The sequence below is a fragment of the Abrus precatorius genome, unplaced genomic scaffold (assembly GCF_003935025.1).
Source record: "Abrus precatorius isolate BTA unplaced genomic scaffold, Abrus_2018 Scaffold8, whole genome shotgun sequence".
In the NCBI taxonomy this organism is placed as follows: Eukaryota; Viridiplantae; Streptophyta; class Magnoliopsida; order Fabales; family Fabaceae; genus Abrus; species Abrus precatorius.
In genome coordinates, this window is record NW_020874428.1 from 22,808,678 (window position 1) to 22,834,761 (window position 26,084).

The 26,084-nt window shown below is 32.7% G+C and overlaps 2 protein-coding genes across 4 annotated transcripts; one reads left to right on the forward strand and one right to left on the reverse strand.

Moving 5' to 3' along the window:
• Positions 1-6,187: 6,187 nt before the first annotated feature.
• On the reverse strand, positions 6,188-12,012 carry LOC113846859 (transmembrane protein 214-A-like). Its single transcript, XM_027475565.1, has 10 exons — positions 11,301-12,012; positions 11,076-11,213; positions 10,434-10,622; positions 8,576-8,713; positions 8,376-8,497; positions 8,117-8,249; positions 7,893-8,022; positions 7,653-7,732; positions 7,395-7,529; positions 6,188-6,756 (listed from the first exon to the last, which is right to left on the reverse strand). Exons 1-10 carry the CDS (start codon positions 11,793-11,795, stop codon positions 6,532-6,534), a joined length of 1,785 nt encoding a protein of 594 aa, XP_027331366.1. The 5' UTR covers positions 11,796-12,012; the 3' UTR covers positions 6,188-6,531.
• Positions 12,013-14,990: 2,978 nt separating this feature from the next.
• LOC113846858 (nucleolar complex protein 4 homolog B) lies at positions 14,991-24,759 on the forward strand. Of its 3 annotated transcripts, none has more exons than XM_027475561.1 (14): positions 14,991-15,525; positions 15,652-15,725; positions 16,073-16,134; positions 16,435-16,486; positions 16,896-16,996; positions 17,198-17,271; positions 17,465-17,566; positions 19,323-19,381; positions 19,464-19,638; positions 21,276-21,449; positions 23,004-23,160; positions 23,870-23,927; positions 24,058-24,163; positions 24,295-24,759. In XM_027475561.1, the coding sequence occupies exons 1-14, from the start codon at positions 15,073-15,075 to the stop codon at positions 24,496-24,498; spliced, it is 1,851 nt and encodes a 616-aa protein (XP_027331362.1). In that variant the 5' UTR covers positions 14,991-15,072; the 3' UTR covers positions 24,499-24,759. The 3 variants fall into 3 exon arrangements, with proteins under 3 accessions (XP_027331362.1, XP_027331363.1, XP_027331365.1); XM_027475562.1 differs by having other exon boundaries at positions 15,055-15,525; positions 16,444-16,486; positions 24,295-24,545; XM_027475564.1 differs by having other exon boundaries at positions 15,055-15,525; positions 16,450-16,486; positions 24,295-24,545.
• Positions 24,760-26,084: the final 1,325 nt, after the last annotated feature.

The following is a 26,084-nucleotide window of genomic DNA, read 5'->3' on the forward strand; positions in this document are numbered from 1 at the left end:
TGCGAACTGGGTCACGCAAAAAGTGGGCCGGGTCAGCGTGACTTAGTACAGTAAAATCCTAAAAAAATATCTTTTTTGAATTTTTTTTTTACAGGAAGGTCAATTTGCACCCCAAATTGTTCTGTTAGAAGACCCACTATGTAATATTAAAAGAAAACTCTATATTCTCTTTGCCTTCTCATTCCCGCTCTTTTTTTTTTTCTCTTTTCTCCACGTATATTGTTCAATCTTCATGCTCTCTATTACATTATTGTTATTATTGTGATTCTTCTCTCAACTTTGCACTTTCTATTCAATGTTTCTAGTGGTCCCCCCTCCCCTTTTTTATTTTATTTGTCTTCTACTCTCTTTTTTGCTTGTTGTTTGGGGAGACAATACCAAAAAAAACAAAGGAAAATGATATCACATGAAAACACTGTGAAAATGTCTCTCTGCACAGACTATTAATAAAATGCAAATATTGTTCTCATTCTTATTGGGGTAGAGTTACAAGGATAAAACATCATCTAGCTAGAACAAGGGCAAATGTAAGTGTCTGTATAAGTATTCCAGATGAAGTAAAGGAAATATTCATCAAACTATTGGAAGAGAAAAAATGAAAAAAGTTGAAAATAGCTTGAAATTTTTTGAAGAAGCTTAGATCTAAGATATAAGTGGTCATCAAAAGAGAAGTATGGATTATTTTGTCAACAAAGAAAATGGAGGGACATCTAAAAATTTGAAGCAAACAACAATGAATACAATGTTCAAAGATAGAAATGTTATTCAAGAAATTTGCAAATGCATTTATGCTAATGCCTTACCATTCAATTTAGTTAAAAGCTCCCATTTTATTCAAATGGTGAAAGTTGTTGGAGAATTTGGCAAGGGTTTAAAACCTCCTGCTTATCATGAAGTGAGAGTCTCTTTTTAAAAAAAGCAGTTGATAGCATCCATCAAAATTTGAAGAAATACAAAAATGAATGGGAGAAATGGAGCTGCACTTTAATGTGTGATGGTGGACAGATGGGAAAGGAAGGTCACTCACTAATTTTCTTGTCAACAGTACTAGTGGGATTGTTTTTCTAAAATCTATTGATACTAGTAATGTAATTCAGGATGCCAAGCAAATGTTTGAATTATTGGACAACATAATAGATGAAATTAGGGAAGAAAATATAGTGCAAGTAATAATAGATGGTGCTTCTAACCTTGTGGCAATAGAAAAAATGTTAGAAGAGAAGAAAACTAAATTATTTTGGTCGCCTTGTATAGCCCATTGCCTTAATTTAGTTTTAAAGGGTATTGGAGAGCTTACAATTTTCTATGCTACAATTACAAATGCAAAGAAAATCACAACTTACATATATAAGCATACATAGGTCCTTAATTTGTATAGAAAGCATTCCAAGGGAAGAGAGTTAGCTACCAACCATAACAAAGTTTGCAACCACTTATCTCACATTAAATTGTATTATGCAACAAAAGAGTGCTCTTAGACCTATGTTTTCTTCAGAAGAGTTTGCTTCTAGCTCTTATGCTAATAGAGTCGAGGCTAAGCAAGTGATGAGCATAGTGTTGAGTGATGATAAATTTTAAAAGTTCATCAAATATTGTCTAAAGTGTGTAATTTCACTTGTGAAAGTACTTAGACTTGTAGATGGTGATTCAAAATCAATCATGTCATATATTTATTAAGCAATGGATAGAGTCAAAGAGCAAATTGCTGAAAATTTCCAAAAGAAAGAGTCAAGGATAAGAAAGTGTGGAAGATTATTGATACTAGGTGGAACTTACAAATACATAGGCCTCTCCATGCAGCTACATATTATCTTAATCTTAGGTAAATAGACATTCTTAATATCTTAAATTTCATATAGTTGCCTATTTATCCTAACTCTTTATTATTTGGTTAGGTTCCATTATGACAAAAGCTTTAATCCAGATAGTAAGGTTTTGTATGATTTATATGAAACCATTGAAAGAATAGTTTTAGATAGAAAGACAAAATTTTTAATTGATCAACAACTTGAGAAGTTTAAATAAGCCAAATGATTGTTTGGAATGAATATGACAATAGACACTAGAGACAAGAAGCAAACTGGTAATTCTTCAATCTTCATACTTTGCTAACTTTACATATAATTATAAATCAATAAGTAACATGACATACTTTGCTAATTGTTTATATATATATTTTGTTTTGAATTTTGATAGCTCTTTGGTGGAAGAGTTATGTTGGAGAGGGTAAAGAGTTACAAAAGGTAGCCATGAGAATTTTGAGTCTTACATGTAACGCAACAAGATGTGAAAGGAATTAGAGTACATTTGATCAAGTGCATACTAAAAGAAGAAATCGCTTGAAACAACAAAGACTAAATGCGCTTGTGTTTGTTAAATATAACCTACAATTATAGATGAGACAAAAGTATAGAGAAAGAGGAGAGAGACTTATGATGCCATATGCTTATCTGATATTGAATCAGATAATGAATGGATTATTGAAAAAAAGGATCCATGCTTACCAAATGATGTTTCATGGATGGATATACATGAGTGTTTTACTTTTGATGAGGGAGCTCCAAGCAAGAAAAGAAAGAGAAGTATTTGTGCTGATTTAGAACTTGAACAAAAAATATCAAATATTTAATTACCCAAATACATATTGTCATGCTTGTTCTATTATTTTGGTTTTATACATCCAAGAAACTTAAATGTAAAAGCTGATAAGAAAAAAAAAAATCTATAATAGAAGATGATGATGAAATTGAAAGTATTATTAGAGATGGGGTGGAAGAGGAAGAACTTTTAATTTTAAAAGATGAAGAGGATGAACTAAATGACATAGATCTTGTGGATGATGAATGATCATTCATTATCCATTTGAACTTTTAATATAGTGAGTTGCAGTCATTTTTTGTTTATCTTTTTGAAAGATAATATGTTGAATTTAAACAATCACTTTTTTTGATAATGTGACTGAGTGTTATGATTTGAATCTTAGTTTGCTTACAAGTGCATGTTACATTGTCAGCTACATACTATATACTTCAAAATGTTAATATATAAATGCTTCTTTATGTTATAATGTTCTTATATTTATGTTTTAAATTATTGATCTTAAATTTTACAATTCAAAATTCGATTCAATTCATGATTTAAAAAGTTGGTCTTCCAATTCATAATTTGAATCTCAATTTAACTAGCTTGGTTTTTTTGCATAGATATAGCCATGAAGGTATGGCACTAATATCTAGTAAAAATATGGGTACAGGAATTTTAATAACACCTTAAGCAATACTTAATCTCATTGGAGACATGCCCCCATATTAAAGCTTAAAATTTTTACTAGAATCTAACTCAGGGCACGATTTTGAATGTTTTGTTTTCTTCCTCCTTTTGTACTTTATTTTCTTCGCTATGCTATGAAGCTTGATTTAAAGGCACAAGCTTTATAAATTATTTATGTGCGACAAGGGAATATCCTTCTAGCTATCATTCTTTATTCGATCTCTTAGCATTTTTGCAACTACGCATTAGTTCTTTTGTTCATCAAACAACGGGTTGAGTTAAGTTTTCTTCAACCTTCATTAATTTGATTCTCCTTAAGGTCTTCAAGTCTTCATGTATATATCTTCCTATTTACAAGAAGCTTCAATATAGCATAATATCTTCTTTCAAATCAACAAGTGGCCTTGGACAACTGATCATTGTAATCTTCAAAAGTATGCAGCATTGTTCTTATATAGAATCTTCAATTTCTCCATGTAAAATCATTAGCTGATTGTATAGAATATCCATTCTTGATCAGTAAAAGGGATTCTCGGCTGAGTTAAATCATAATTTTAAAAGTCACTGACTTACTATAAACCAAGTTACCATAAAAAACCATTGACAAAGTTGTTAACATTGTTGATATTGTCATTAACACAGATACACATGCCTAGCCCAACATGACTCTATATGCTTTTATTTTAAATTCAGTTCACAAGTAGGATTTATACCTACACAGGACTAAAAGTTTAGTAGTTTTGAACGATGTGAGACTTCAAAAGAAGGAAGAGATGATGAGACTTGTAGGCATTATACTTACAAAACAAACTGAATACCAAAAGCTTTTTATTCATTTGTTCTCTTTCTTTCCTTTTTCAGAAAGATTTGAATAAAGGAAGTGTTGAAGTCTGCTCGCGAACTGCATTTGCTTCTTTTTCACAAGAGAGATAGAAGGAAGAATGATAAACAAATATGCAACGAAGAAGAGAGAGATCAATTCTGAATTTAATGGAGGGATGAAACTGTCCCCTCCTTAATTTTAAAATATTTTTTTTATATGAAAAAGGTTGCGACTAATAAACATTTTTGGTCCCTTTTATTTAAAAAAAAAAGAAGTGAATTTATTTGAAGCTTTTTTTTTTTTAACAATTTAATAAGCTGAAAATTTTAGCTCATTAGGCTTAGTTCTTCCTTTCTTGATTCAATTCCGTTCTTAATTATTTGAATATGATATTAGCTTTAATTTTAGATGATGATGTTTGAGTAAATTTTAATATAATTTTTTATTAAAAAATTAATTTAAAAATAATAAATTTTTCTTTTATTTTATAAATTTTTAAAGAAATTAAATAAGAGAATTATATATATATATATATATATATATATATATAAGCAAAAGTTGATTTAACTTACAAGAATAGTTTAATTTATTTTATTATTCTATTTTTTACTCCTATTAGTAATTATTAAGAAGATTATTTAAATTGGATCTTTATCAAAGTTGCTTTTGTTTTTTATAATGTAAAGCTAAACTAATCGTTACTTTCATGTTAAAACCAAGCCATTAATAGAAAATTTTCATATCAGCTTTGATAAAAATTATCCAAATTGATGTGTAAGCTATTTAACAAAAATAAAAATTAGAGTTTGTTTTGATTAATCAAACTTCTTTTTATGTTTAAAATAAGTGCATTTCTAAGTATTACAAGTTATAGTAATAATTTTCTCATTTTATTTCGCACCTCAAAAGAACATGACTAACTCTGCCTAAGTCTCAAGCTTTGCTTGTGTGTGTGTGTGGGGTGTCCTTTTTTCATTAATATACGAAATAAAACTTCATATGTAGACTAGGAACCGTATTTTTACTCCAGAAAGATTCTTGACCATTTTTCCCTGCTCTCTTTTTCTCTCCCTTTTCATTTCAAAAGTAATGAATGAGATCCTCGGGATGACCTAAACCATATTTCCACTTGCGCAGTAGTTCAAGTAATCTCTCTCCTTCCTACCTTCGGCAAAAATTACGCAGGTTGAAAACCCCCTTCACTAGCAAATAAATTGTTATGCTGCTAACTTGTTAAGGGTCAGTCTAAACTGATAAGTAATAACTGAGACTAGGTGGAAGTGAACGTTTACACTAGTCGTATCTCCTAAACAAATGTTACACAAATTGTACTCAACTGAAAATCGAAAAACTAATATTCTTACATAAACGAAAATCTAATAGCGTAGGTACACCCGTGGATTTTCATAGTTAGGCTATTACATATACATCACATTATTCTTCTCATTGACTAAAAAAGGATAATTCAAAAATCAGTTTCAGTAACTTTGAAATACCTACATGCAGATCAGTCCCAAGCCTCCAGTGTGAAAAATTAGATGCTCTTACCAATTCATGAAGCATCTATTAGCTGAATGTTCAAACGAGAGAAAGAAAACACCCGATTCCATAATTCCAATAGCAAAACGTTTCATACACTTTATTATAAAAATTATGGAAAGGAAGATTACTAAAAAAGAACAAAATTTGGAAAGACTTTCAATAAATTTAAAATTAATTCTAACTTTGAAACAGAGTTTTAATGAATTCGGCAAACAACACTTCTCGACTAATGCAGCTCTCAAATAGTGAATAGTACAAAGAGCTCGCATTCCAAAACCGTGAATATACTTTGTGTAACGATTAACCCAAGCCTGGGTAATTTAATTTGAAAATTTCTATAATGGAAAGACCCGATCATCTGGATAGCAGGAGTAGATGAGTAATGTTATAAAATATGCATTATTAATTATTTAGAAAAGCATTTGTCCCAAAAAAGAAAAATAAAGAGTTATATATATAAACACCTTTAATTTTCCAAACCCTACTTTAAGTCCAAAGAGTGTAAATAACTGTAAGAAATATAATAAACTAAAATCAGAACAAATGAGGATTCAAATAAGTCAATTTTCTTTCAAGCACAATTTGATTTCCCCTTGATTTGAATTTCTCTATAGCCATTTGGCATTTATCTGAAAATCAATATATAACAAGAAATTGTAAATTTTTTAAGAAAGAAAAATCGCAAATTGACCTAAAACTTGTGAGAACACACACCAACACCTATGTAAAAATGGCCAGCAGAAGCTTCCATGGCTTTGTCCCTACTTTTTTTTGTTGTTTTCAAATTTCACTATGTTGAAGACAATAAATAAAATATTCCTCATCACACCTCACACCTCACTATTGGCTGAAGTGATTCACGATAACAGAGTAAGCCACGGGATAACTCTGTCAACCTAGAAGAGGTTCAACATTTCTGTCAGTTTATTATAATCCCATAAATGCATGTTCTGCGACATGAAAACGGCACCAACAGCAAGTACAACGGAGATAATTGCCATGCTCTTCATGCATCCATGGCCTCGTGATAATCGCCCCAAAATGACTTTGCAGTACTTGTCTGCATCCTTCAATAATGTATGGCGAGCACCATCATCCACCTTGGCCAATGCCTTTTCATTCTACAAAGACAGATTGAGATATTACGTAACTTTTTCTTGCCATTTACAATATAGTAAAATTAGGTTTCAGATAAGATGCATCCTCTATAACTACACTACTGGAACAAAAAATCACCTATAAGATAACTTCAGTATTTAGATTCTACTCAGGCCTAAGGATTTTGAAAATGTCAAAGAAACATAAGGACCAGCTGCAAAAAGATTAGCAAGCTTAAGCAAATTGAGTCGTTGCTCATTCAATTAAATCCCATTTTGGGAGAGTTTTGAAGAGCTTTCATGTTCATACTTTATTTGAGCTTATTTTATCATATAAATACTAAAGCTGCGAATTTAAGGTGTTGGCAAAGCTTATGAAAGCGGAAAATGACCCTCCTATAAGCTCGTCATAAAGCTTATAAAAATAAGCCAAGCGATTACGACTATTTGGCCACAAACCCTTATCTGATAAGAACAGGAACTCAATTGTTTATCCAAAATCACCATTTGTCATACAAGAACAATTTGTAAAGTAGACAAAGCTTCAATGGGCATCCTGACAGTGTTCAGGTTTGCATAAAATGCAGCAGAACAGTTAGAAAGGTTGAGTTTCTCAAACCATCATTAATTGTATTTATTAAAATGAAAATAGCTTTGCTTACCTTTTGAATAAATCTCTTAAGAGTTTCCCTCAAAGGATCTAGAGTAGGATGTTTGACACAGTGTTCCTTCCAATCATCAGAAAGCTTTTTCAATACAGCAATACTTGCCTTAAGGTTATCCATATAAAGTAAATCCTGTTTCCAAGTATTCAACACACGTTTTTGTTAATAAGTCGAAAAGGAGTGACAGGGGAGGGGGGGGAGGGGAAGTAGAAAAATACAGAAAAAAATTGATAAATACTATACTCTTGTACTCACCCAATGCTTGTAACATTCAGGGTTCTGAGTCAAACACCAAATAAAGATGTCACTGGCTTCTTTTGATAGGTCAGGATTGGCTGTAAAGATTCAAGCATGTAAGTTTTCATACTACAGTACAACACCAACTCCTTCAAGTCTCAATTATAAATACTTGAGAGACAGCAGAGATTGCAAATAAGTAACATGTGCAAAGGAAGAGGGAAAAATTGATGACAATCTACACTAACACAATGTTACCTTCTCCTGCAGCTTTGATTACATAGCTTAATATCTGTTGTGCAAGAAGCTTTATAGCTTTACTTCCAGGGGTTCCCACGAGGGCTACCTCTTTTAATGTTGGATATACAGCTTCAAACCTTTCAGTGGCCTTAACAAAATATACCAGAAGAGTAACTCATCTAAACCAATGAATGCAAAGCAAGTCATTAAAAAATGCACAAGATTCTATAAGAAAAATCTACCTTGACCCGGGCTGAAGGAACAGGGAAAGTAACTCTCAATAGAGAGTCAAGAGCCCATGGGGGCACAACACGCTCCCCTTTTCTGACAGCCCCATTAAGCAAGATAGGACGAGCTTTAGGAAATGTGATAATTCTGTTTCAAAGAAGAAAGAATAAAATTGGTGAAAACTAATTAAAAGCAAGAAGGAGCAGCTAGGAATTATGCATTGGTTACAATAAATAAATCACAAATTAGTGTTGAATCACTAAGGTTCCTAACCTCTCAACCAATTGTAATATCATGTCTCTTGACTGTGGATTACAACCAAACTTCCCACTCAGTATGGGCAAGAGAAGAGACACCCACAAGTACAACCCCATCACTAGATCTCCTTGAGAAGCCTACACAAATCAAAGTCCATATAAATGATGTTTGAGTGTTTGGGAGGGGAGGCACTAAACCACATTGAAAACAATTACCTGAGCAACCACCCATATAGTGACAGGGAGTTTATCTTGTGCTTGATATTTTTGACTCTCCTTCATTATTGGCACTAAGCTAATCATGACATCAGGTTTTCGTCGAAGCACCATTGCTAAAACCACAAATATGGCAACCTGCAATTCAAGAGATACACAATATTCACACCAAATACTCACTTCATTATATTTTATAGCTCATCATAACATGTCACTACAGCATTAAATTAGACACATTCTACCATGCACCAAATTAGATGAGGTATATTTTTGTTGGTACATCAAAAGTTCAAGTAAGTTGAGTCCAAGGGATTCACCAAGGTCATGGCATGAATCAAGACTTAAAGAGCACTTATAGTAGTTACAGATGACCTACCAACGAGGTTCTTACAGAAATATATTGATGCACCCAAATTTTTTAACCACAAACTATATAAATAAAAAATCAAGATGACACATTTGCCCCTAGCATCCCTCACCTTCACGAACTTCCCAATGGTACTCCCACCATTCCACCTTCACCCAGCCCCCACCCAACTACCAAGGATAAAGAACTACAATGTCAACATTGGTGAGGAAGACAACGAAGACAGTGAGTGCAGAGAGAAGTGCAAGGGTTTCAAAATTGGAGAATGTCTAGCCGTTCGTTTCTCTCTCCTCATCATTGTTATTACCACTCAGCTCGTTTTTCATGGTCGTTGATTTCATTGCTGTCTCTGCCCATGGTTCAGTTGATCATCAAGTTGTAACATGGTGGTGACAGCCCAAAGACATCCTACAGCGGAACTCCGAGACAACAGTGTGAAATTCATTCTTCCTCCCTCTTTGCCACCATCATCTTCCTCTGTCAGTATTGCCACTCCACCAAAGACCCCAAGCCACATCCAAATCCAACCTGCACCCAACAACAACCATCCCAACCAGAGTTCTTTCCCAGCAACTGCATCATTATTGGCAAACTTCCTCCTTCATCAACTGAGTTTGTAAGGAAGATCGACAAGGTCTGGTGACAAGGAGGGGCTTATCAAAGCAGGATTTGGCCTGGACAGCAAGAGGAGTTGGTTGCAGTTTGTTTGGATGATGAGTTGCTCACTTTGGGCAGTGGACTTAAGAGGTGTGCTGTCGGCTTCATGGTGAAGATGGGGCACTGCAGTTGCGGGGTCTGATTTCAGCTTTGGCAATAGGTGGGTTGGCAGTGGCAGTGGGGGACCATGGTAGTGGTGTCATGGGGGCCGGCAATGGTTCTGCTGTGGGGCAGGGTCTGATTTCAGCTTTGGCAATGGGTAGGGTTGGCAGTGGGGGACCATGGAGTGGTCTAATGGGTGATGGCAATGTTTCTGCTGTGCCTGCATGCAAGGGGTTGGATGGGAGATAGGGGTGAGGTAAAAATGAATTTTCCTCACAGGTCCAGAGATGCACCTTATCCTCTTTGGTGCATTGTAGAATCCATCATTAAATTAACATTATAAGTTTTTTTTACTGATATTTCAATAAATTTATTTATATTCAATAAAATTTGGGGGTCATGCTGCAATCATCAATAAGTAGTAAAAAATCATTAAGTATTATAGAAAGAAATCAAACAAGAGCCAAGCTGATCATAGAATACCAAGAAGTTTATTAAAATGGCATCCATTATGAAATTTCATCTTGGCGATGAAGTACATTTTTCCTTAAAGATATCTGTCTAAATTTCCAGAAAATCAAGTACACAACCATTCAAACCTGACAATCAGATACTCATAGATTACTGTGTGTGTGTAGGGGTATCCTTATGCATATTAAATTTTAAGAAATACAACACCTTAAGACCTATGTTGTCAAATTAAGCAGAGTGTCGTATGATTTCAAAAGGTACCTGAGATTTCGATGATGATTGTTGGACCGACTTCTTAAATCCCTTAACAACACCCTGATGACTGCTAAAGTCTTCAAGAATGCTGTCCAATGACCATAGCACAAAGGAACCAAGTGCTTCAGATGACAGGTGAGCAATCCAATCAGTAGATATTTTGTAAATATCCTCAGAAATATGAGAAAGAGGGATCTGTTCAGAGAAGCAAAATGATAAGAAACACTAACGGTAACTATTAAGCAAGGACAACTAGCAATCCAAACCAGCAAAAATAACGACCATAAAACAGAGTACCAGACACAGATCATTAAAAATTTTGCAAGTCGCGTAGTTCAGCAACACTTTTCACGAACAATTTAAAAGAATAAAACCAGATCAGAAATTGCTCATGCAATTGAAAATTCTATACTTTTGAATTACACGAGTAATATCTGATCTGCAATTCAAAATACTATACTGTACCACCATATGTCATGCGCATCACAAAAAGGTCCAGCATGTTTCCCCTCCAAAACAATGCTGGCGCTCCACAATTGTATATCATAGGAGAGAACAAAGTCGAATCCAGAAAATGATACAATCATTTTTTCAAATCTTAATCCAGATTATGCTTTTCAAAAAGAAAAAAAAATAGAAACAGCTTACATCAACAATCCTTGCAACGGTGGACTCTTTGAACGTCTTCAACCACGGGAATTGAGCTCCACTCACTGACGAGAACACACGACCAAAGTAATCGGCAAATCGCATCAGCTGAATATCTTGTTGCGAATCATAAGAAGCCTGCGCAAACGCGATTCAGATGAACAAAAACTGAATCGCAATTACATCGGATCAATCGGAAAATTGAAATCAAACACCGACACTCACGGTTATTTCGGCTAGAAACGCGGTGAGATCATCGGCATTGATTCTGGAAGCAGCCTCTGCAACCGTCACCTTCGGCTTTTTCGGCTTCTTCTGTTTCACCTTCTTCACCTCTGAAGAACCGTTCTGAATGGCTCCGGCTTCCGGTTGCGCATCGATGTCGTCTTCGTCGTCGGAATGCCGCTTCGATCTGCTCGGAGCGGCGTCCACTGATGTGGCGGCGGCGATCTGAGACTCCAAGAGTCGGAGGCGGCGCTCTTCGGAATGCTGCTGGACAGAGCGGAACACGTCGGAGGATGGATCGCCGGCGGAATTGTCATCGGCGAGGGGCTTCTTAGACGAGGACTTGTTGCGTTTACGCTTCTGATACGACACCGTCTGCCATTCGTTGTCTTTGGCGGTGGTGTTTTGCGCTGTGTGGTTCCTTCTTCTGTAAGCTTCTTCTTCCTCCTCTTGTTCCCTGAGAATGGCTTCGATGAGAGCTGAAGTCTCATCCATGTTTTGAATCAACACACTCCCTCTTATGATGCGGAAGAAGAAGACGAAGAAGAAGATCGAGAACGGCGTTACTAGAAAGGGATCGGAGGCAGAGAGAGACAAAGAAGGAAGAGAGAAGGTTGTTACTTAAGAAGGAGAAGGAGAAGAAGAAAATGATGACAGAGAGACAGATACAGAGCCACTCTGTGAGTAAAAAGACACGTGGGTGTTTCGTTCTGCTTTTCGAGTTTGACATTGTGTAAGTTACTCAATCTGTATTTATATATATACACTGTGAACCCTAATTTTTAATTTAAATTTTAAAAATATTTAAAGTGATAATGATTTTAGGATTTGTTTTCTAAAATTTAAATTTTTTGTAATTAAAAATAATATAATATAATATATTTTTTATTTTTTATTTTTGAAAATCTGTTACTATAACTGTAATATAAAAAAATAGGATAATCAATAACGGCATTATCCGTTTCTTTAACTTATTTTTTTCATTATTTAATAAGTTATTTAAATTAATTTATAAAATTATTTCGGACTGTATCTCCAACGGATTACCTCCCGATTACAGAACAAGTACGTGACCTATTTATATTTTATAAAATTACGATATTCCATTACTCCTAAAAGATAATACTATTATCCAGAAAAAAAATAAGATAATACCATTTTTTTTGTAAAAGAACTTAATTTTTTTAAAGTAAAAATAATGTAAAATGAGAGTTTATTTATTATTTATTTTAATTTAAATATTTTACAACAAAATTATTTTGTACAGTATTATATGAGATAGAAATATATGTATAATAATTTTTTAATAAAAATATAATATTTAAATAATATCAGTGTATTGAAATTTTTAAATTTTAATAACAAATTACTAAATATATAAATATTTTAAGTTTGAAAAAATTAGGCTTAAAATTTATATGATATGCATTAAAATAAATTTATATGATATTTTTTTTTACTTTTATAAACTTTGATTATAATAATTAACATTTTTAATATTAAATATAACTAAAATAAAAAGCTAGATTAATAAAATTTTAAAATTAAAAAAATTAAATGTCATTTTAATGTGTTATGTAGGCTTCTCTCTTTCCTTTTCTTGAAATTACATTATTTATAATGATTTGTATCTTTTTAGGAGTTTGAAGGGAGAAGAAGGCAAAAGGAAGAGAGAGATAAGGAGATTAAATTTATGCCTTATTTAGATGTTTAATATTGAAAAAGGAGTAATATGAAGTTTAATTATATAAATAATTTTAATATTAATATTTTTATTTTTAAATATTTTTTTAAATTATCACTTACATTTAAAACAAAGTTAAAAAAAATTATTTGTAAAATAATATGAAAGAGTAAGAGAAAAAAAACTTCAAAAAAATGCAAAAAATAAATTTTTGAAGAGAAAAACTTCCAAAACCTTCTCCTCCTAATTAAGCAATTTCCAAACAAAATTAATTTCCTTCTAATTTCTCTCCTCCTCTCCTAAATTTAACTTCCAAACATAGCCAAATTTCTATTACCTCTCTATTTTTTCCCTTTTTCTCGAAATTATAATAGACATATTCCACACTTCATCTACTTCTCTCTTTTTTTCTTTTTTTTTTTTCTCTCTAAGTCATACGACTGTAATTTAATAACTAATTTTAACATCATTGTATTTTCTAGATCTGCAAAAAAGTTAAGTTTAAAAGTTCTATGTTTACATTTTTATTTATTATTGTTTGAAGCTCCAACCCTATTATTGCTTTTAGGATTCTATGCATGTGTTTGAAAGAGAAGGTGGTGAGAGTAATTAAAAATACCAAAGTTATGAGGGTGGAAACGTGATGAATGCAGTGACAACAATGATGCAAAATCAATTAGGTTAGTCCTAAAATTTTGTCAAAATGTGTTGTTTTAATTTTTACATGTAAAGTTAATATTTTTTAAACGTTGAGAGAATTTAAATGCATTTGAACTAGTAAAGTGATTTAAACAAATAAACAAAGTTGATCTCAATTCTCAACTTTAGAGTACACATTTAAAAATACATTGTCAATATTAATATTATAACTCTAAAAGTTTTGAATTTAGATATAGGAATACTTACATATATTTTTCTATTTCATATTTTTAAGCTTTGTTTAGTAAAATAAGTAAAAGTATTAGTAATTAACTTTTTAAAGTTAAATACTTCATTAGATAACTTTGTAATAAATTAGTATTTAAATGCTTCAAGCTCCTTTGGTTATTTATTTATTTATTTACTAATAGGTTCTACAAATTTATTAATCTAATGAATAAATTACAAGTTGATACATAAATTACGCAAGTTAAAAAATGCATATCTCATAAAAAGAAACAAAATCAATAAAATTATTTTCTTACATTTAATTTTTATTGTTATTTTTTAAGTTTAGAGCTTTTCATTTCAACACGATTCTTAAAGATGATTTCGCTTTACACTATTACATGGTTTATTTTCAAAGTTACTTTCTAAATATAATCCAAATAGATCATGATGATTTCCAAGATTCAGTCCCTAACAAAGCCACTTATCTACAAAAAGTAAAACCAACGATCCCACTCAAAAAATTATTCCATTTTTTCAGACCAATATACAAACATAGCCCACTCGACAAGCATGACACAGCATTAGGTAATGGTAATTATAATTCATCAACTGGAGATTGCCATCCGTATTACATTTTGCTATTCACCTCACCCGTTTAATAGTAACCTTCTAAATTTAATTTTTAAAGGTATGTTTAATATTTTTTAAGAATTTAATTTTAGATTTATCAAAAACTAAAATTTAAAAGTGATTTTCTACCCAAAAAAAAATTAAAATTGATTCATTAATTATTTTTAAATTTTAAAAAACATTAAAAGTACTCTAAAAATTATTATTATTTAAACAATGATATAAATAATAAAAAAATAATATAAAATTAGAACATATTTGATTTCTGTTTTAAAAATGAATTTTTGTTTTTAAAATAAAATTTAATATAAATTTATACTAAAACTTATTTTTAAAAATAAAAAACTGTTTTTAAGACAGAAATCAAACATATTTTTAAATCTTAATTTCCTTTTTGTTAACCGATTAACGTCTTAAATTAATTTGGGCCTACGATCGGGCTGGGAACTAACTTCTTGGCCCAAAACACTATTCTACAGGTACGGAAAAAACCCGCCCATGGTACCGAACTAACTCCGTCCGTCTAAAACCCTCAACAATAAACTTTGTGCTGCTGCGACTGCTCTGAACTGAACCGGAAGAAGAACCATGGCGTGCGTTGATCCCCCAAGGAAGAAGAAGAGGAAGGGACAATACGGCATCGCAGAGCTGAAAACCCTAGGAAACCAGCTTCTCTCCTCAGCATCCCACATCAACAACCTTCCTCTCCTCCTCACCTTTGTTTCTCCTACTTCCCCTCCCCACCACGTCCTCGAATCCCTTCTCTCTCTTCACTCCTTCTTCCTCCCCCTCCTCCCTCGCCTTCCTTCCTCCGCCGCCACCACCGCACCCTCCGACGGCGACCAATCGGAGTTCATATACCTCACCTGGCTCCGTTCCAAGTTTGACGAGTTCCTCAAGTCCCTCATCGACGTTCTCGCCTCGCAGCAATCCGATGAAACTCTCAAGGAACTCGTGCTGGACACGCTAATGGAGTTCGTGAAGGTGGCCAATGGCGGCGCCTTCCATTCTGCTTTATATCATAGACTTCTCCAGAGTATTGTAAGATATACCATCGTTCTTGATAAATGTATTATTTTTTGTTGTTGTTGTTGTTGCTGCTGCTGCTGCTGTTGTTATTATTATTACTGCGATCTAATTTCTTTCATTTTCGATTGACGCTATCAGGTGCACTCTACTAGTCCCGTTACGTTTTTGGTTGATTTACTTGCATCGAAGTATTTCAAGTATATTGATGTCCGGTATGATTATTATGCTGTCAATGTCTTTCTATGCAAGCTATTCTTTCATCTATTGTTTTGGTATTTGGTATTTTGTTTTTATGCACTAAATATAAATATATATATATATATATTTTATTTTATTTTATTTATTGTAAAGAAGGGTTGCGGTAATTTATAGATTATGTTGTTTTATGAAAAGGAGAAATTTATGTTGTCTGTTTTATTGGGATGAATTTGCAAGTCCTTGATTCACTGACATTATCTTTTTCCCTATTTTACATTTTTGTGTACGTGCATTGAATATGTAACTTGTGTCAGCTGCGGGGTTTAGCTAGTTTATTGAATGTTTTTGTTACTTAGTGCAGTTATTTTACATTCATAAGCCTGAACAAGCTCGCCAGTACTTTGGATGGAAAAGATCTCTCAGGTGCTTTTCTTCCTTTGCGTGCTTTTGTTAGTTTATGTTTGGAAAAATTTATATAAAGCTTTGAGTTAAAAATAGCTTGTGATTCCTATGAGTCTGTTTAGTTTATTTCAATAAGTTTCATCATTAAGTTCATGACATAGGTTATCATATGATAAGAGCTTATTAAAGAAGCACTTGATATAAGTTTTAGTCTTCCATATTTTAACTTGCAAAATTGCAATCATGATATTCGTTTGTTAAATTTCAATTTCCTACTATTTGACTATTCTCCATTGGATAACTCTTGCTTATCCTTGTCAGATGATAAAGTTGAAGGTGCAGATGTTACCACTGAAAGTCAATTGAGTTCAAAGTTAGTAAGACCTATAGTCACTGCTTCAAGCTTCTTCTTATCTTTTCCATTTCCTTCTTTTATCAAGAGCTGTAGATTACCATTGTTAGTTGGCTATCATTAATATTTAGAGATTATTTCCTTTGGTCATAAACCATGCCTTTTTCTTGATAATTCTCTTTTTTTCCAATGATTTGTATCTTGAATGTTTTAATTACAAAAATGTTTGCCCTGTCACACATGCTACAGGTAATAGATTTAGTTTTGCAGCACAATGCTGTCTAGGGAAAGTTAAAATTTGTACTTTTCCCGAATTCTGCCAGGCATACTTAGTCTAGAAACTTGGGCTCTATGATATGTATAAATTTACTATAAATAGCCCTAGACTGTCTTAGTTCAGCAGGTAACTTGAAAGTGTACTCTTTTGCAGTATGGTATGTGTCATCCACAATATGTATTACACTATATCACATGTTCCTCCTCTTCAAGGCTCAGATAATACATCAGATTTTGAAATGTGGAGCAGATCAGGTGACTGTTAGCTCATTTACATTTTAGGCTTTCTGATTTTAAAAAAGTTTATTATCATAGTGAAGATCTTGACATTTCCCCTTTTGAGGTGTATCCCCCCCCCCAAAAAAAAAAAAAATACTCTGTACAATTTTATTTTTTTTTAAGATTAAGAAAATAACGAAGTGTATCTCTATTTGTAATTTGAATTTTTGTCCATAGAAAATGACAATAAGCAACTTTCTGGAGATGTGGACGCTGATGATAAGCAGCTGAAGCCCCAGAAGCATAAAAATGTAAGTTTTTATTCTATACTCATTGTTAAGTTCAATGTTACTCCCTGCTTTGCACTTTTTGTTATCAAGGATCTTTTATCCTTCAATTTCAATGAATTGCATTTTGAAAAACCTTCTAATCTAAAAACTCATGTAATCGTGTCTTCTTTCACATAATTTCCTGTGTACTTTATCTTTGTTGTTATGTGTATAGGTATTATCTTCAGCCAAAATTGCCAAGAAGATGAAGTTAAAGTTTACTAAAGCATGGGTTGCATTTCTTAGATTGCCACTTCCCCTTGACATTTACAAAGAGGTAATCTACTAGTGTACACTTTTGAAATTTGAATATGGCTGTGACATTATATTCTGCAAAATGGTATGAATGTTTGATTAAAGATATCTTTGTCAGTCTTTAGATCCAACATAGGATTAGAAGTGGGGAAGAAACACTAAAATCAAGGGATTGCAACATGGATCATAAGATCCTACCAACAATATAAAATTATAGTATATTATATGTGCATGTGCATTTATGTGTGTCTGTTTCTCTGTGTATATGTTTGTAAACAACTCCTAATAGTTAAATTAATATAAATTGAAAATACTTACAATTGTCAAATACAGCTCATACTCATGTTACAAGTTAAACAGCTCCAAATATGAAAGATGACAACACAAAAAACTTAAACACTGAATGAAATGCAGTCCAACTCCAACTCTAGGTATCTAATCTAGCAAATAATTGAAGTACTGATTGTAGTAGTCATCAATCATTATGAGAGTTGAATGATGAGATTTGGTTGGACTAGTTAGGATCTCCATGGTTAGGATGTCTAATGATAGTTGAATGAGGACACTTCTAGTCAGTTAGGCCATTAGTTGGTTTGACAAGATTGGTTATAAATGGGGAAAATCAGATTGGGGTAATTTGATAATTTATATAAGTGAAAGAAGAGATCCTTTGTGAAGGGGAAACACTTGGGAAAAATTCTGTTATCCATTTTCTTTTCGGCAATAATATGATTCTATTCTTTTGGTTCTTTCTCTCTATTCCATCTTATTCTCTGTTCTTCAGTAATATATGGAAGAGAACAGAGACCTATGCTTTCAAATCTAAATGAGATTGAAACTGAAGAGACAAGTTCACAAAGAAGGTTTACTGCATTTAGATGGTGTTTTGCATGCCTAGACAAATTGGTTAGGGCAAAAATATGCCCTTTTTTTATTCTGAATACACCCTCACGTTGATGGATCTGAAACTCTTTGTGAAGTATCCTTTCATTCTGTGTTTACCCAACAATTCCACAATGATTGTAATTCCTAGGGATCTCCAATCTTTCATGAGTGTGGAAATGATTCAACATTGTAGGTTCCTATGATCTTATGTGTAAGATTTTAGTTTTAACAACAATGGTGATAATATTTATCAATATAGTTGTGTGGTAGCTTTTTCTCTACTTATATGCCATGTCTTGAGAATACTGGTCCCTTGCTTGTAAATATTGAGAACTTACTTTATGTGTACATGTATGTGATCTTGCATAAACAAGTGGCATGATAAAACCTTTTTATAGTAGTCCTGAATTGAGGACTTCCAGCTCAACTTTTCTTTCTTTTTTTATTCTAAAATTAGAAAATTTGATAGACATGCCAGTAAGATTTTCAGGAATCTGGATATTATTGTTTTTCCTGGAATTAAGATGATTCTATGAGTGCTGTGTCCTTAATGTCCCTCCAATTGTACCATCATTATAATCTTGAATCATGGCTAGCTAGAAGTCCTAGCCATAATTCCTGAACCATTTCTTGTTTTTGATAAAAAAAAACAGATTCATTCAGTTTGTGGCCTTCGTGTTTTTTCACGCAAAACCTTTTATTAATCTATTAAGTTAGTATTCTGGTCAGAAAACCTTGGTTGTTAACTTGCTATAGTCAAAACACACTTGTAGCAACTGTACTGAGATTCTTAATCAGTAGTTGTTTTTATGCTCTCATTTTATTTGTATGGGACTGCATGGTTTTACTTTTTCCCTTTTAATTCCCTGAGCTACATGATCTTTTATTTCCAGGTTCTTGTTAATCTTCACCAAGTGGTTATTCCTCATCTGTCTAACCCCATCATGTTATGGTAAACATCAATGCTCCATGAATTTGTCAATTTAGTATGATAGCTAACTGTTGAATCTGACATGTTACTTTATTGTGTGCAGTGATTTCTTAACAAGATCATATGACGTTGGTGGTGTAGTCAGTGTGATGGCTCTTAGCAGCCTTTTTGTCCTAATGACTCAGTATGGATTAGAATACCCAAATTTCTATGAAAAACTATATGCCCTCTTAGTTCCATCTATCTTCATGGCTAAGCATCGAGCAAGGTTTTTTCAGGTGAAGCTTATTTAATTATTTTTGTCAGATATGACAAGTAAAAATGACAAAAGGAGAATTTTGAAGCAATAATAATGTTATCTGTTCATTCAGTTATATGGACATATTAATGATTTATTAAATTGGTACATTTTATTTGTAAACTTTCTATGCTTTACAATTTGGTAATAGTGATTAAGTGAGTTGGCATGTCAAATTTGGAGAGATTTTATCCTTCAATAGGACTAGGACTATAGTAAAATTTCTGGTTAGTCCTTTGACTCAGAAATTTAGGAGTTTGGTGCAGGATAATAAATGTTTTAATCTATTTTATGTGTTTTTGGGGTGGGGTTGTAAAAGAAAAGTTCTATTAGGAACAAGGATAAGAAAGCACATTGGATGGGATTAAGGGATCCTCGTAAGCAATGCAGAAATTCCAATGACAGAATGCTGATTAAAACTGATATGTTATAACATTACAACCTCTAATTTTGGTGTTTGTTGAACAATAGGATATGATAATTTATCCTGTTGAGCTATTCTATCTTATCCTCATAGTTTAAATTCTTATCATAAGAGAAATGATGAACTATGAAACATCAAGATAGAATAACTTTTTTCTATTACATTTTTACTAATACTTTATACCCCCTTTAATATTTTATAAAAGTAATTTTTTAAGAAATATAATCTTAATACATTTTATAAAAATATTTTAAAAAAGTATATTTCTTAAAAAATATTTTATTCATTTTATAAAATATAGTTTTAAATTTTTATAATTTATTCTTGTTTTAATTGTATTTTATTACCAAAAAATAAATTTTAATTGTAAAAAAAATGAAAAAATTATTGTAATTTAATATGACATGTACACAATATATATATATATATATATATATATACACATATTCTATTGAAAATTTAAATAAATAAATACTTTAAAAAATTATATTAGTTTTAATAAAAAAAAAAATTTCATTTAAATATATTTTACATTTTTTTTATGTCAAATATTAAATAAATAACATAATTTTATATGCTTTACTATCTTAATATACATCAAACATAGGATAGGATAAGAGTTTATCCTTCTTTTAGTATATCTTTTATCTTTGATACTCTTCTGTCTAGGGTCTTTGATACTATCTGGAAAATAAATACATCTAAATATTATAATAGAATGGGAAACTTCCAAATGTTTAAACTGAAGGTATATTACAAGCCAAACATAACTAAACACCAGTAATAAGATAACCCTATTTTATAATTGAAATGGAGTTAGATAATCACGATAGGATGAAATCCTCGAATGACAAATATTCCCAAATTGAAAAACTTACAACCAAAATTACGTACTAAAACCATGTGCCCATGTTTGATCACATTTTGTACATCAGATGAGGAACTCCCTCAAAAGGGAACTCCTTCAAAAGTAGTCATTAGGTTAGCGACATAAATATGCTAAAAACAACTATTTCTTTAACCTGGAAAGGAACAATTCCCTTCATATGTAGTATGGAAAAACCAAAATATAGAACATGATAGAGCGATGATGAAAAGTTACTCGAGTGACAAAGTGTTAAAGTGAAGAAACTTTTTGCTGTATGTAAATCCATGCATTTGTTCTTTGACACAATGCAATTTGCTAATTGCAGCTTCTTGATTCTTGCCTCAAGTCACCACTTCTTCCAGCATACCTGGCTGCTTCCTTTGCAAAGAAATTGAGCAGGTTGTTGCTTTTGGTTCCTCCTTCAGGGGCATTAGTTATTACAGCTCTGATTCACAATATTTTGCGTAGACATCCTTCAATCAACTGTTTGGTGCACCGGGTAAATTCAGTTTCCTATCATCTATCTTTACTCTTTCATCTTGTCAAACGTTTAAACATTTTGGTTTCTGCATTGCATCTTTAGTATCTAAGATGTTATCAGGGATCACATAAAAATATTAGGAAGCTAGGGAAAGAGAGCAGTGACTTTGAAATTATAGTCTCTTGGCCTCTAACTATAAGCTTCTCCATTTGGAAGACAAATGTATATATGTCTGGACTTACCTTTCCAATCTGCTCAAGTTAATCTTGCAGTTCAGTATAAGGTTTTTTAACAGTAGCCTTATGTTGGCTCTGCGGGGTCTTGTGAACTGGGTTGTAGCTTAACCATGTAATGGCTCAGCTATGTGAAAAACAAAAAAAAGATTAGCTGTGACCAAGAGCATGTGGACTATGATGCTCCTGCTTTGAAATTAATTTTGGGCCTGGCTTGGATGAGATTATTATTTTTTATCAAATGTTCCATGATTGATGCTTAAATTAATTACATCTTTGCATAGCATGCGTAGTGAGATAGAACTACAATACTAAATGAGAATGCAAAACTACAGAAGATCTAGGATTGAAAAGGAATATCAGTATCTGCCAACTTCTTTCCATTTTTTCCTCATGGATGGAATCTTGTGTTGTTAGTTACAATGGTTTGGGTGAAGTGTCAAAAGTTTCTGTAGCTTTTTACTTGCAATTGCACCATTATTAACCTAGCTTCCTTCTATTCTTAATTCTCTTATTCTTCCCTGTCTCTTATTCTTCCCTTAGTTATTCTTATTTAATATTTAAACCTTTTTGTCATTCTCTTTTTAAACTATGGTTGAGTTTTGGGGGAATGCCAATCCTTGCCTCCCAAATCCACCAAAATCCATAAATGACTCAAAACTCAGTTTGATTATGGTCCCTGATACTTCTGGTCAATAAAGATTGTACTGTAAATCCTGCATGACATGCAGCTGGCATTTGCAATTTTCTGCCAGAGCTATGGAGTACATAATTGACACTGTCTGACTTTTTGTTTCCCTCATTCTTTTTCTTTTGGGGTGGCCTGGAGACTGGACTTGGTTAAGGATGCTCTAATATGGTTAGGGATTGAATCTTCAAGTTGGCCAGATACCATGATGAGAGAAATATAGAGGATTGGGAAGAGGAACTTTCTAAATTAAATGACCTACAAAATATTACTGCCTGATCTATTTTATAATTAAAGGTAGGGAATGCATGAATTTATAAATGCTTTGGGTTCGAATTTTTACCTCAGCTGTCATAATTTCAGTGCTGGGTTTCCCTAGGTGACTAAACCTTTAAAATAGCCAATAACTGTTTTGGTTAACATTTAGAATGGAATTTGTGAAGTGGAATTGTACTAGTCAAGAAACTAATTAGGAATCTTTTTCTTATCTCCTTTTTATCACTTTCTTCTTAAGTTATTTTTTTGTGATCATGTGTCAAATTTCAGAATTTGTTCCTCCAGGAAAATGGTTGAGATGTGCCTGATGAAGTGTTGAAAAGATCTATGTTCTTTCTGTTTTGATTGGACTCATAATTTCTGATATATGAGCAGGAAGATGATGTTGATGAAGGGAAAGAAGATCATGGAACAGATGAAGGAACTGCTGCTAACTCAGATAATGACAAGACTGGTGCCACACCCTGCCAGAAATCCGGCATTGACCATTTTAACAATTGCGAAACTAATCCTAAGAAGTCAGGCGCTATGAGTAAGCATCTTCTATATGTTATCCATAGTCCAGTCTAACACAAGTCTACTTTATGCCCTAACCAGACCTTGTGAAAGTTGGAAAAACTGCTTGATTGTTTTATCTCTAGCTGTGTACATCATACACAGTAACACACACACACACACACACAGTTTCGTAACTGTATTAGAGAGAAACAGATTAAGCATGACATTATGAATCACAAATTATATTTTCTGCATCATTGGATGGATACATTCTGAATCCCCCACCCTTCCTCTGTCTGGTTCCAATTAGCTTGCCTGCATTCTGTGTACATAATTAAGTTTGAATTGTCAACATAGGTCAATATCGTTGTTCTGTATTCAAAGTTTTATTACCACATACACTTGGTTGACTGACAAATAATCTGGGCTGGTTTGAACTTCATGACCTGTATAAATTTTTACATTTATACATTAATTTTATGAGCTTAAGTAATTGTATTATATACTATTTAAATTTTGTGAGCAATAAGTCCAAGTTTTGGGTGTCATAAGGGGAGAATTGTAAATCATGGGGTTGGACCAATTGCAATTCCCACACGACTGTTCTACATTGGATCCCATAGTTTTAATATTTATATAGGGAAATACAGGGAAGTACTCCCCTCTATCGTGGTGGTAGAGTTACTTTTTTTTTCTTCCTAGTCTTCTATGTATCTCTTGCTGAAGAAGATCTCTTGAAGCAGGAAGTTCTCTTTGGGAAATTGATACTATTCTTCACCACTACTGTCCTCCTGTCTCAAGGCAAGTGTTTTGATCTTTGACGCTTTACGCGTAGTTTTCCTTTTCTTACCCCAATTTTTTTTAAACGTTTTCATTTTTCGGATTTTGACATGCTATCTTAAACGTTACATGCTTTTGCTTGTGCCTTTAGGTTTGCTTTGTCTCTTGGGAATGATTTGACAGTCCGGGCTAAAACAAGCGAAGTTAATGTTGGTGATTTTAGTGCTGGTTCATATGCAACAATCCTTGGAGCTGAGGTGACATAATATTTTTTTTCCTTCGCTTATGATGATGTGCTTATGTCGTTTGAACTGTAAAATAAGTAAGACTAAGATGTGTATATTGCTCATTGTCTTGTATCATCTGGTGACAACTTGCACCATTGCAGATATCACGGAGAGTAAAGCAGGTTCCCCTGGCCTTCTATAAGGCAACTCCTTCCTCTTTGTTTTCAGAGACTGATTTTGCTGGTTGGACTTTCAAATGTGAAGAAATCCCCGAAATGATTAATGACAATAACGAGAATGGTGCTAAAGATTTATCGGAACATCAACGCTGTTCTGTGAAAAGACACCGAATAGAGTGCTCGTGATTCATGTTTGTCCTCGAGAATGCGCCTGTTTTGTGAAGATGTGTTACTCCTGTTTTATTTATTTATTTATTCTCGATTAAGCATAAAGAATAGGGGGTGTGGATCGGGGGGTCGATTTGGGGACATGTTGGAGTATTCAATGTTTATCCACACACTAAAAATCCTGACTAAATAGTAGAACTATCCCCTTCAATTTGTAGCTTTTGGGGGGAAAAGCATATCCTTAACCTGTTATTAAATTGAAGTGCAAGATTTGCCCATCAGAAGATAGTTTTTGCCACATTTTCTTTTGTTCGAGTGGACTGATTTGTTCCTCAGTGTAGTAGCACATTATTCAGATCATTTATTGCATGTTGGGTGCAAAGTAAAAAAAATGCCGACAATAGATGGAAATGGATTAAAAGAAACTTCGTTTAACAAAAATTTAGTTTCATCAATAGATCTACAGTGTTTGATTGGAAGAAAACAATGGGAGGCGGGGGGGATTTTATTTTATTTTTTAATTTTATCTCATTTGGTTAATAAGTTTAGTTTAGAGTAGAGAAGGGAAATAAAAGGGTCGAATTCCAATATTGGATTGTGTTGATTAAATTATGTTAAAATTTTATTGTAACTCTCGTCTCTATTAATATTTACAAGGGTAAAACAATAATTACTTATAATTTTCTATTCCTTCATTTGCACATATTAAGCAAGGAGACCTTCTCTCCTCATCACCCCATCCCTTTATCTTGAAACAAACAAGGGGTCTTCTCACCCCTCACCCCTCACCCCTCCATTCTTTGATACAAATGCGTCGTTAAAACAAAGGGGGAAAGGAGGATCTATAAGGTAACGTTGTTAGGGAGCTCTTAGTAGACATTGTTTGGCTAGTGCAATCAAGTTGGTTCAAGGCAATTGACTGATATCAACACAAGAAATTTTAGTGGATGAAGGCAAACACATTGCCAGCGAGTAACATTCGTCAATGGGGAGTTAACGTCAACCATAGAACTTAAGAAATCATGTTAACAAATTTTAACGCTAAGTTTGGTTGGACAGAAACTGGCATGAGTTTTTTTTTTTTTTTTAATTGGATTGAAGTGATTTCATATTTGTTCATTTCAGAAAGTTTGGTTGGACTGTAAACAATAACCTAAAGTGGCTCATTTCAATAGGTCCTTCGATCGTGTATTTCCTTTCTGAATTTAGCATAGGAGACGCGGAACGGTTTTTTCCTTTTAATGCATGTTTGAAAATTATATTTTTTATAAAAAATAAAATATATTAAGAAAAAAATATAGTGAAAACTTAAATTATTGCATACTAGATTTATTTTTTATTAGTATTAAAAGTATCATTTTTTTATTTTTGTTTTTCTTTATATTATCACGTTTAATTATCAAACAATTTTTATTTTTTAAATAATACCATATATATATATATATATATAAAGGTGTCATATTAAATAGTTTGCAAAAATTTAAAAAATTTACAAATTAATATTGTTATATAAAAAAGTATATTATAAAAATAGCACATTAAAATACAACTCGCAGTGGTAAAAGCTTTGTCTCAAATTGTGAGAAGAGCCAACCATGACTTGA

What these genes read in the sequence shown, in the direction of transcription:
- LOC113846859 (XM_027475565.1), bottom strand. Translation starts at nt 11,795, where the DNA reads ATGGATGAGACTTCAGCTCTCATCGAAGCCATTCTCAGGGAACAAGAG. An exon ending in CCGTTGCAAGGATTGTTGAT is followed by an intron (nt 10,623 to 11,075) that starts GTAAGCTGTTTC and finishes TTCTCTGAACAG; the next exon opens with ATCCCTCTTTCTCATATTTC. An exon ending in CTATATGGGTGGTTGCTCAG is followed by an intron (nt 8,498 to 8,575) that starts GTAATTGTTTTC and finishes TGATTTGTGTAG; the next exon opens with GCTTCTCAAGGAGATCTAGT.
- LOC113846858 (XM_027475561.1), top strand. Translation starts at nt 15,073, where the DNA reads ATGGCGTGCGTTGATCCCCCAAGGAAGAAGAAGAGGAAGGGACAATAC. An exon ending in TCTAACCCCATCATGTTATG is followed by an intron (nt 19,382 to 19,463) that starts GTAAACATCAAT and finishes TATTGTGTGCAG; the next exon opens with TGATTTCTTAACAAGATCAT. An exon ending in CAACAATCCTTGGAGCTGAG is followed by an intron (nt 24,164 to 24,294) that starts GTGACATAATAT and finishes GCACCATTGCAG; the next exon opens with ATATCACGGAGAGTAAAGCA.